This window comes from Protopterus annectens, chromosome 4.part0 (genome assembly GCF_019279795.1).
Source record: "Protopterus annectens isolate FY-2018-M chromosome 4.part0, PAN1.0, whole genome shotgun sequence".
NCBI lineage: Eukaryota > Metazoa > Chordata > Ceratodontiformes > Protopteridae > Protopterus > Protopterus annectens.
The window spans coordinates 1,298,589,959-1,298,602,581 of NC_056733.1; the positions used below are offsets into that span (position 1 = coordinate 1,298,589,959).

Here is a 12,623-nt window from a genome sequence, read left to right on the forward strand (position 1 = left end):
TACATTGTGTCACAAATTAGTGCCATTTAAACTAAATTAGAAAAAAAGGCAGCAGTAAACTGCACTTTGAATGTGTTCTGTGACATTTGCACTGTTTCTGTTTTAAGTAGTCATTCAACAGCAGGGAATGTTACTTACACTGTTCTGTTTTTCTCAGTACTTTGTACGCATGCAACATCTATGAAATGACAGGAGCTTTAGGCAAACAGAGGCCTGCATGATGTAACATTTTTGAGCCAAACAATGACTTCTGGGATACTGAATGGCAACATGATTTATCCAAACCACGTCAATATACTAGCTTCCATGTGGTCAGAGTCTGGAATTACATATACAAATATTTAAAATCCTGTAAATAATCCCAGAGTGCTGTTAAAGTGTAGGAAACATCATGCCATGATGAATTAAACATGTTTTTTGAGTCTGTGGGTGCGGTACTCCATTTGGTGATGTGTCAAGGAAAAGACAAACAATTTTACTTTCCTACCTCGCTTGACAGATGCTAACTTTACATTACCACTAATCTTAGTTGTGAACACATAACACCAGACATTTACTTATTATTTCACACATTTATTTTCTGTTTGTTAAGCAGGTGAGTGAGCTGCTCCAAAAATTTTTTTCAGCCATGACTTGTCAATTAAATTCCATCAGCCACAGACGGAGGGGTTATATATTCCTATATCTAAATTTGCTCAGCCAGACCTTTTTTATACAGCAGTCAGGATAGCATGCTGCAGAATGCACTGACTGCATCATCTTCTACCTTTGAGAATGTGGCCACACATTTTTATCAAATCAGGAACAGAAACAAAAAGTCATACCTCTATGCTTTTAACAACTGCTTGTCACTACATGTTACCTAGCAGATATTAACAGGGTGAAATAATGTAAAAGTGGTCCAAAAGAATGGCTTTCAAATGCAAATTAAACTGCAACCTGATAGTTATTTTCTAAATTTGCAGTAATATTAACACATAGCAAGGGAAGTCTCCAGTCTTAAACAAGGAGAGTGAAACTGTAGATACATTTAAGGACCTGGGTATATAGGTAGATCTAGCTTTGAGTTTTTCTAATTATATCTACCAATTGGTTAATGATAGCTATAGAACCACAGAGTTGTCTAAAAAGATTTATAAAGTCTAGAAAATCTGAAATGATGAAATCATTCTTTGTTAGTTACATTAGACCCAGACTTGAGTATGGTATAACAATATGGAAACCTTAAAAGAAAACAAACATGAATAAAATGGAAAGAGTACAACAGAAACAGATCAAGGACATCCATGGATGTGAAAATTTAAGTTACTAAGAAAGACTAAAATATGTGAGCTTGTACAGTGTTTCATACTGACATTTACGAGGAGAGCTTATTCAAGTATATCAGGCATTTAGAGAAAACTACCTCTGGGAATGTTTGAGGTTATCAAAAAGTAGCAGTGAATCATCACACAACATATATTGGAAGATTCTATAGGAATGAGAAATGTACTACTAATTGGTTCTCTGAGAGAGAAGCTGATGTGTGAAACAGGCTACCAAATTACATTAAAGTAAGCACTAGTCTTAGATATTTTTAACAACAACCTGGACACTAATTATAGTAATAACTGTTTTGGTATGTTGGCAGACTAGAAGAGCATTATTGTCTGTGCTTGAAATTTCTGCATGTATGTATTTGTATGTATGTACAAATTATGAGTTGTCTCTGCCAGCTCCAGCAGTGTCATTCTTCTAGACGGCCCTAAGTGCTATATCAGTTTAGCCACTGGCTACATTAATAATCTCAGTCTAAGTCACTTTTTCAGACTGATTACTTGTACTGTACTTTTTCTGTTTTGGCACTTTTCATATCTTGTCCTTTCTTTTTCAACTATATGCAACTGTAGTGTTCAAACATACTACTTTGTACTTGTGTGTAACCTTTAATCATAAAAGAAGTAAATCACAAATGATGTAATAGTATGGACAACTGAAAAGCTGCAATGAGTGCAAGGGATGAATAATATGATGATGATGAAGGGAAGAAATGGGGCCAATGACAACATAATTTGAAAAGTCTTTAAGATGTATTCCAGTGATGCATGCAATTCTATATTAGGACTTCTCTCTCTCTTACTGAGACAAACACTTCAAACAAATGCACAAGTGTTCTCTTTAAAATTCATACATTTCTCATAATTACTGAATGGCTGCCTGAAGTAAATTCAGCAGTCTTTATAACCTAGGCCTCAAACAGTTGCTTAAAGGTATAAACATTCAAATGCTTATGAAAAAGTTATACCACAACTGCTTTCAGCCTGCTGTTGCTGTTTGCCCAGACACAGTCCATCACTGGGAAAATATATTTGCTTTCAGAACTGTTCCTAAATGCATGCTTGAACAGTTTACCAAAGAATACAGAGATCAAAATCTGTTTAATGGTGTAATTCTTTAGTAGATACTACAAATGCATAAATCAGAGCATGCAAGGGTTAACTACAGTTGGAGCATCTGCTAGGAGATGTTAGACCTTAACTGTTAATGAGATCTGAACCTTCAACTTCCCGGTTTTCATACTAGAGCACTGACCACTAGACCACAGAAGCAGTTACATGTTTACACACTTTTCTGTATTTTACTACAAGCACATAACTGCAAACAAATTGCCTATTAAAAAATAGGGTTAATGTTAGTTACCATCCTCTAACTGCAAAAATCTTTTCTGTTTTTTGTGACTCGTGGCAAACAAATACACAAAGAAATTATACCATAGTTCACACACTTGCCAATGCATTATGCTAGACTCTGTTCTGGGAGTCAAAATAAAGAACAGTAGAGTTCAGAGTAAACAAGGATGACTCTTAGTACGTACAGTTAACTGTCAAGATGTAGACCTGATATGCCAGACTAGGAACTAACGTTTCGTAAGAAAAGTAGACTTGAACTTTTGCTAGACACAGTAAAATTGCACTTCCTGAAGAAACTTTTGCATAATGAAATTAGCTAGTAAAAATGAAACAAAATGTTAAAGAGCAATTGCTTTAGTCTTGAAGCAAGCACGTAAAGCCCACAAGATGAGCAGCTATTTATTTGAAAACCAAGTTATTACACAAGACAAGAAATAGCTCAAAAACAAACATTACATCCCATTAGTCTTCTCTTGTCACTGAATCACACCAATTTCACAGCATACATTTACATCTTCATTTAAGGAAAGTAAAGTACAATTGGCTTTAAATATTTGAAAGTTCATTCATTTCCACAGTACTCCAAATTAAGAAATGTAAAATAAAAATAATATCCATTACCTTAATTACAATGTGTCCCTTCTTGGTCCCACTGCGATCCAGTTCCCTGTGTTCCTTCACCATAACAATCTCTCCTCCTTCTTCCACTTTCTGGGTGTTCTTCTCCACATGATTTAGTATACGCCAATAATCTTGCTGTGCTATGCATACAAACTGTCCCAAAACAATATGTGGACATTTAATGAAGTTGTAATACATCACAATGTTACAACGCACTACACATGGATGTGTTTCCCACAACAGTGTGTTATAAAGCTGTGACATCTTTTCAGACTTATTTCTAATCAGTCCCATTTGGGTTTACTGCAAAAGGAGTAACCTTAAACAATGTATACTTAAGTTACCGCAGGCTAGAAAATTCTGCTCTTTTTGTAAAAAAGTGGAAATGAGTTCTTCCAACCTTCAAAATCTGCTGATCCTTTCTAACCTTTAACAGGCTTAAAATAATGAACTGGGAGTGCAGGCACCACCCAACAGCTCGTCAATACAGTTCCTATTTCATGTGGGATGTCTACCACACAGATCTTTTTTTTCTTATGGCTTCTAAGATACTCCAAAATCAGCTTTAAAGTTCATCATTTATTCAGTTATACTGTGATTTCACTACAAAATAGTGTCAAATAACTTTGCAAGGACCTGTGAATTCATTGTCTCAAAACATCATATGTTGCACTTGTTTTAACTAAAAGTAGTTGGTTACACAATTGTCTTACCACAATATTACCATAAACTACATTAAGGTGCTAGCAGAAGAAAATGCAACAAATAAATGAAGTTTTACAAAATCCAATGCCATGTGTATGCTCTCAGTAATAAAATAAAAATGCAGATACTATAACAAATGATGACAGAAAAGACTAATTACAACTTACAGTTCATAGGTCATTCTATACACACTCACTGGTTATTACAAAATACTATCATTGCTTTATATATGAATACCTTAATATAAACAGTGTAGGTGGCCTGTGGAGTCCAGGTCAGCACTATTATCACAAGGATACCTTCCCAAATTACAAAATTCTTGGGGAAACATACAGGGCCATCTGTTGCTCTCTGATTTACCCTGCATCAACCTGAAAATTTAAGTCAAGAAGCACATTATATCAAGCTTTCAAGATCCTTAATATCCCACAGAGTAGTGAAATTCATCATCAGTTTCTAGCTCTGATTCAAGAATCTTCTGCTGCACAAATCCTAAAGCAAGAGGACTGGTGAACATGGTGCCAAATTACTCAACCATGCTATGATTCAGTGCCAAGAACCAAAATCCTGGGTTACTAATATGAACTAAGCTATGTACATAGATAGTAACCACAGATAAGCTCAATGACAGATGTCAGGAAAAATTAAGTGAACCAAGCAATAATATCAATGATATGACTAAACACCCTAAATAGCAGGCATAAAGCCTCCCTACTTTAACTTTACAGTAAGACTGACAACTGCTGGCTAAGTAACAAGCTAACTGTCTTTAGTACTGTTAATAACAATGCAATAAATGTGTTCCAGAGACAAAAAAACTTGACTGAATACAACAGGAGGGAGGATAATAATACAGTCCAAACAATGAATATGTGTTCATGTGTACTACTTTTAAAACAGAACTCTAAAGTGAATAGGGAAACAATTAGCTTTGCTTACTAAATCTGTGCATTTACCGTGCATGTGGTACATACATAGAATACAGGATAGTTATGTAGAACCTAAGCATCAACTATGAAGTTTAGACAGTATCTTAAATCAATATGTGAGAAGAAACAGGAAGCCAAGGCATTAGATGGCTCTCTTTTGGAAGGTTTTCTTGGTCAAGTTGCAATTGGTGTTCCATTACCACACACAGACTACAATCATCAGCACCAATAGGGCATACTCCCTCAAGGACAGCTTTTTCACTAGTCCTTAATCTCCTGTTCTGTCCGCTGGAGGAAAAAGATAACTGTGATTTGAAAGCTTTGAGGATAGGACAGAGAAAATAATGTACAGGACTCCTTGTGTGTAAGAGCTTCCACTTCAAATACTCCCTTAGCTGATGTGATAGCAACCAGAACATTTGCAGAAGACAACTGAGGAGCTTGGTTGACAGGAGCAGGTTTTTGCATTTCAGTTAAAAAATCAGGGACCCATGGAAGAGAAACTGTTTTTCTTTTGGGGGGGAGAATCAAGTGCAACACCCTTTTCATTAATACTTAATCACTGGGTGGCCGCAGTAGTGCAGAGGTTAGCGTTGTCACCTTCAGCAAGAAGTTGTCCGGTTTTATTCTCGGCTGTGGTGCCTTCTGTGCAGACTCTGCATGTCCTCCCTGCGGTTGCACGGATTTCCTCTGGGTACTCCAGTTACCTCCCACATTCCAAAGGTATGCAGTAGGTGGACTGAACACTCTAAATTGGCCGTAGGTGCGAGTGTGTGTGTGAGTGAGTGGTACTGATGAACTACCATAGCAGGGCTAGCCATCTGGCGGTGTAAACCTTGGCTCGAGAAGATTGTCACTGTTTAAGTGACACCCTGACCCCATGTAAAAAAAATGAGAAAAGTGATTGAGGATGGAAGGATACATTTGAGTGGAAATGCAATGACTAAATGATATACCTTAATGGAGACATGTGAAAGGCCCCATAAAAACAGCTCTACCACATATTGAAAGACTTTCTTTGACCTCTATGGGGATAATATGTGGAAGTGCATTACCAGGAGGATTCCCGGTTTCCTAGTGTTAAACATCCTAGAGTTAAATTTCCTCATCTCCTGCAGGATGCAAAGCACTTCCAGTGAGACATGTTCCATGAAATGTATCAGACTGAGAGGATCCAGGCTGCCAGTTTGAGATCCTTTAGATTGGAGTTCACTAGAGCCCCTTGGTCCTGCATTAAGAAGGTGCATTGCTATGGGAGTGGTGCAGCACCTTCTTATGCCATTCGTACTAGCTAGGAAAACCATGACTGTCTTAGTCATAGCAGGGTTATCACAAGTAGCTTGGCCTTGTTCACTCCAATCTTCAGCCATGTGCAGGGAAACAAAAGAATGGCAGGAGGTATACAAAAGGTCCCCATCCCAAGAACATCAATGACAATCACTGCATTCATTTCTACACAGGAATCTAGAACACTTCTCCAGCTAGCACTGAAACTTCCTGCTAGTATATGAGAGATCTTATAACAGTTCCTCACATCTGTTGTTTAATACACATAGGTCAATAAATAAGAGACCTTTTCTATGTTAGGGAATGAAACACTTTGGGCTCTAGCTTCCACTTGTGGTTGTTGAGTGTGGTACTGCTTAAGCGGTCTGTCACTTTGTTCTGGGATTAGGGTTGCCACCTTCGTTCACGGCTAAAACCGGAGCAAAGCCACGCCCCTCGCGTCACCAGTAACCCCGCCCACCCCACCCCCTCTCCCACCAACATACCGCCTATTTTGTGATGTCACGGCAGCATCACTCAACGGGAACGCCCTCTTTTTTCGATCCCGCCGCCTGCGTTTGGCTGATTTACTATGCTTTTCTGTAAAAAAAGCATAGTAAATCAGCCGATTTACAAACTCCGATAGTCTGTTTCCTTTTTGAAACAGAATACCGGAGTTTGTACAGTGTTTTCCGGACTACCGGAGAATCAGTTTGATTTCCTGATAGTCCAGAAAAAAAACGGAGGGGTGGCAAGCCTATCTGGGATGATGGAAAGTAGGAGGCCTGGAGATGCAGATCCATCTGGGAAGGCATTTCTCAAACCACAATGGTCAATCTGCGTAACTGGTAAGATTGAGTGCCCAATCGTTTGCTTATCCAATGCACTAATCAAATGAAAACAAGTCTGGCAAACAACCAGCAGAAAATAAAAACTATGTTATTATCACAAATATTAGAAAAGAACACAGAGAGTAAGTTCTTTTGTGGAATGAAACACTTTGGGCTCCAGCCTCCACTTGTGGTTGAGTGTGGTACTGCTTAAGCTGTCTGTCACTTTTTTCTGGGATGATGGAAAGTAGGAGGCCTGGAGATGCAGCTCCATCTGGGAAGGCATTTTTCAAAACACAATGGTCAATCTGCATAACTGGTAAGAGTGAGTGCCCAATTGTTTGCTTATCCAAAGCACTAATCAAATGAAAACAAGTCTGGCAAACAACCAGGAGAAAATAAAATATATTTATTATCGAAAATAATAGAAAAGAACACAGAGTAAGTTCTTTCATGTTTTTCATTCAAAAAATGTCAGAAGACTAAATTAGTTTCTCTGTGAGCTGTTTTAAATGCTGACAATCAATCAGATCCAAATCACGTACAAACCAAAAGTTGCACGGTCCATTACATAATAAAAGTAATCTAACTTTATAAACAAAAATAGCCAACACTGCAAATGAATAAACAGCAAATGAATCAGTGTGTTAATGGTCCCTTCCAATATTGATTTGAAGTTCAGATCAGTCATTTAACCCAGGGACCATGCTAACTTTGAACTTTATCTGTCAAGCGTGTTCTTTATAATCTAAATAATTCTCAGTGTCCCACCTCTTAACATCAGGTATAACATGGTCCAAAACAAGGAGGACAAAAACTTCAAAATCATTCTTCTAACTCCTCTGACAACATAAAAATTGCTATCCAGCTAAATACACTATGTTACTAGAACTGCAAATGAAATAACCAAAAGCTTACCACTGCTGTTGCATAGACAGACAAAGACCTGGCAATGGCCCAGGTGGCACTAGTTAAATAGGAGATTAAGAGCTTGATGTTGGCAGGGGAGAATGAGTGTGCCTATTCAGGGATTAAGATGGGGCAGAGCACAATACACGTAGCCACAATCCCTTACAGGAAGGGTGGTATTGTAGTAGGCATCCTGAGGTTGAATTTTTTGTCCACTGATACACTGTTCGGTGGCAGCATTTATTAGTCAGCACATAGGATTGTGATAGGGTTAGGAACTTACACAAATTCTCTCATTGCCAGGATGCCCCAGACTGCATAACTGCCTGAAGTCTGCCTGAATGATGGCTCCTCCAGATGGTCCTCACGCTAGCAGATCTAGGGCCTCCCCACTGCTAGGGAACGAGTGGGCCTGAATCCAAGATGAGGAGGCCTGATGGTAGGCACACAGAGGAGGAAAAAGCATTTAAAATGTAACTAAGTGCTGTATAATTTTGATTATTATTAACACAGAAAAAGGAAGGAAGGAGCACTGAAATATATTTATACTATCTGCACTTGCTGTACACAAATGTTACCATTACTTTCTGTTTCTTCTGTAATCACATTACTTTGTTAAAACACCCTTTTAACTTTTTTTTTTAATTATTATTATTATTAAAATGTTTTTTTACTCACCACTTTAAAAGACTTAGAATTTGCCTGGAATATACACCAACTGTTTTTGAACAGTGGCTCTAATATCTGGGGAGTTTAGGCTTTGAATCAGTACTAAGCTGGGAGTCATATCAGTAGAGCTGCCATTACAAGTAATGAAACCACTGTCAAAGTTTCATCAACCAGTGCAAAAGATTTATAAATATTCTTCCTTTCAGATAATATCTCAATTCCTAGCATCTCAAAAAGGTCTGAAGGAGAACCTCTTGCTAAAAAGAAGTTATGTCCTTACCATAAAGTTCCATGTGAGTTGTTCATCTCACCTTTTTGTTCTTACACGTGGGTTCGGAGCTGATCCCTCGGCTCCGAGTCGGCTGCTTTTCAAGCTCAAACTCTCAGAGAAGCTTGAGACCTAGTGTATATCCCATGATGCTCTACTGTAAATCTCCAGATCTAGTATGCTGTAACCAAAGACAGCCTACAGGAAGAAAAAGAACTATAGTGCCTACCTATCTAGGTAGCTATAGGTTTGTAGAAGGAAGAAAAACAGTCTGTCCAAGAAGACAGGCTGACAAAACTCGACCAATCCACCAAGGCAACCATCTTTCTCAACAGGAGGGGGAAGGTGGGAGGGAATGTAAGAACAAAAAGGCGAGATGAACAACTCACATGGAACGTTATGGTAAGGACATAACTTCTTTATGTGAAGTTGTTCTATCTCGCCGTTTTGTTCTTACATGTGGGTGGCGTCCCAAGCACCCTAATCCTGGGTGGCTCACGGGAGAACATTCCTGAACACAGTGGAACCAAAGGAAGCCCTGTCCACTTTGTAATGAGTGATAAACGTATGAGGTTTTGACCACGTGGCAGCTGCACATATGGTATCCAAGGGCAAATGAGCTGCATGAGCTAATGACGTAGAAACAGCCCGGGTAGAATGGGCTTTGACGTTAGTCGGTAATGGCTGGTTAGTGGAGGAATAAATTAATTTAATGCAGTCAGAAAGCCACTTGGATAATGTGATTTTTGATACTGCAGAACTTTTCTTATCTGCGTAAGAGACAAAGAGTTGATCCGATTGTCTGGTGTCTTTCGTTCTATCAAGGTAGAATCTCAATTGTCTGTGTACATCAAGCTTGTGTAACATATATTCCAGTCTGTTGGTATGGTGTCTAAAGAAGGTTGGGAGCTCAATGGACTGATTTAAGTTAGTTTCTGAACAGACCTTGGGGAGAAAGGTAGGGTTTGTCCTGAGAGACACCCTATCAGGGTGAAAAATCAAATATGGAGGCTTGGAGGATAAGGCTTGAAGTTCGGAGCCCTTACGTGCAGATGTAATGGCTACCAGAAATATAGTTTTCCAAGACAGAAACTTCAAGTGACAGGATGAGGCGGGTTCGAAGGGGGCGAGCATCAATTGGGATAAAACAAGATTCAAATTCCAGGGAGAGACAGGGTGTCTGATGGGTGGTCTGAGATGGTGGGTCCCTTTCAAAAAGGCCTTACATAGTCTATGGGACATAATGTTAGACCCGTTAAACCCTACTTGAAAATTGGAAATAGCAGCCAATTGAGCTCTTATGGTGGCAGCAGCTGCGCCATCATGGAACAAAGAAGACAAGAACTCTAAGATGGTATGAATAGGCACCACATAAGGGTCAATGTCATGATGAGAAGCCCAGTAAAGAAATCGTTTCCATTTGCTATTTTATAGTTTCCTGGTATACAGTTTATGAGAGGAAACTATAATAAGTTGGACTGCAGGAGACAAATCTTAAGACCTGGCTAATATGGGAATTGGAGCAGCCAAGCTGTCAGTTTTAGGGAGATGAGGGAGGGATGAAGAACTCCCAACGAATGAGTCAGAAGATCTGGCACTGGGTCCAGGATCCATGGTTCTTCCACTCGATACTTCTGCAGGAAGGGTAACCAAATCTGAAGAGGCCAAGACAGGGCTATCAAAATCACAGTCCTTCCCAGACCTTTGGCTTTCTGTATAAATTTGGGAATTAGGGGAATTGGTGGGAAGGCATATAGGAGGCCCAGGGGCCAATCGTGTACGAACACGTCCCTCGGGTTGCTCCCTGGTGGGGGATAAAGGGCAAAGTAGCTGCTGCATTTGGCATTCATCGGAGATGCAAACAGATCGCAGTAACGCTGGCCCCATCTGTGGAAAATCTTGTCTGCCACCTGTTGTTTGAGGGAAACTCGTGAGGCAACAGCATGGCCCTGCTCAGCTTGTCCGCTATCACGTTGGATGACCCCGGGATGTGCGTTGCTATTAGAAAGCATCTGGTGGATACAGCTCATTGCCAAATTCTTAGGGCCTCTCGGCATAAGGGATACAATCTGGTTCCCCCTTGCTTGTTGATGTACCAGACTAACGACATGTTATCTGTCTGAATTGCAATTGTCCCTGGAGGAAGACAGTCGTGAAAGTGTTGCAACGCCAGGAACACCGTTCTCAGCTCCAGGACATTTATATGCAAATGTGATTCCATGCTTGACCAAGTACCTTGGACAGTCTTTCCCTGAAACAGCCCCCCACCCTATCAGAGAAGCATCCATGGTCACTGTGGCTGTGGGTTGGGGAAGAACAAAGGGACGTCCGACTACTAATTGGTCACTGTTCAACCACCACTTGAGATCCTTCTTGCAAAGATTTGTTAACAGAATCTCATGTGACATGGGCAGTCATTGGTAAGACCATTGTGCAAAGTGTAGCCACTGGAGTATCCGCATGTGCATGTGCCCTAACGGGACTGCTATCAGTGTGGCTGCCATTGTGCCTAAAAGCTTCAGTATCTGGGACGCAGGAGCTTTGTTCTGGGTCAACAGACTGGACAACTGACTTTTTAGAGATACGATTCTTGCTTGAGGCAACTGATCCTTGAATTGACGGTGTCTAGCTCTGCTCCTATAAAGGTAATACGCTGCGAGGGCGTTAACGCAGATTTTTCAAAGTTTAAGGTTATGCCCAAATGGGAACAAAGGTTGATAGTGTAGTCTCTTGCTTAGATTTGATGATGCCTGGAGGTGGCGGTGAGGAGCCAGTCATCCAGATATGGAAACACCCGGAATCCTAAATGTCTCAGGTGAGCCGTGACCACTGCCATACATTTGGTGAACACTCTGGGGGCTGTGGTGAGACCAAAGGGCAGGGCTCTGAACTGGTAATGACTAGCCCCCAGCAGGAAACGCAGTTGATCTCTGCATGATTTGGCCATTTTGATGTGGTAGTAAGCATCCTTGAGATCTATAGAGCACATCCAATCGCCCGTTTCTAAGAACGAATCGATTGAAGCGTGACCATCTGGAACTTTTCCTTCTTGACGAAGGTGTTGAGTTTGCTGAGGTCTAATATGGGCCTCCAGTCCCCTGTTTTCTTTGGAACTAAAAAGAACCTTGAGTAAGTTCCGGATCCTATCTGGTCCGCCGGGACTGGCTGGGTGACTCTTTTGTCTAGCAAGTTTTGAATTTCTATGGCTGCTAGCTTTCTCAGACTGGGTGGAACGTCTGGAATCCTTGTACACATGGGGGGAGTTTTGTAAAGGGAATGTAGTAACCTCTGGCAATGATGCTTTTTACCCAAGACTCTGTTGTAATGTTTAGCCAGGCGTTTGGGTATAAAGCCAAGTGACCCCAACTGCCTCCAGAGAAGGACAGCCGGGCTTCCTTTCAGGAACGCTGATAGGGCTTACCAGAGAACTGCTCCATCACCCTGGTTTTGCGGACCGCCTCTGTCATTTGGATGGCGTCTTCTGTTTTTACCCCCTCCTCTGCCCCTAGAGGGGGTATCCGTAGGTGTATTTTGGAAAGCTCCTTGGGGTATGGTCTAGTTGGAGTGGAAAAACGGACTCCTACAGCAGACAGAGTCTTTCCTTCTTGTTCACACCTAGTAAACGTCTCCTTAACTTTAGGCCCGAACAAGGCGGAACCATCGAATGGGGTATTGACGAAGGAAGATTTGAAGGCTTCCGCGAATAGAGCAAAGGCGCATCCAGGACTGTCTCCAAAGAGCTATCGCTGAGCCTGCC

The 12,623-nt window shown here is 40.6% G+C and overlaps 1 protein-coding gene across 1 annotated transcript in view; it reads right to left on the reverse strand.

Annotated features, from left to right (window-relative positions):
• LOC122799847 (rap guanine nucleotide exchange factor 6-like) overlaps positions 1-12,623 on the reverse strand; it is a 1,724,571-nt gene that overhangs the window by 660,053 nt on the left and 1,051,895 nt on the right. The window contains exon 6 of the mRNA XM_044069180.1: positions 3,291-3,443. Coding sequence (XP_043925115.1) covers positions 3,291-3,443 — 153 coding nt within the window. The remainder of the gene's footprint in view (positions 1-3,290; positions 3,444-12,623) is intronic.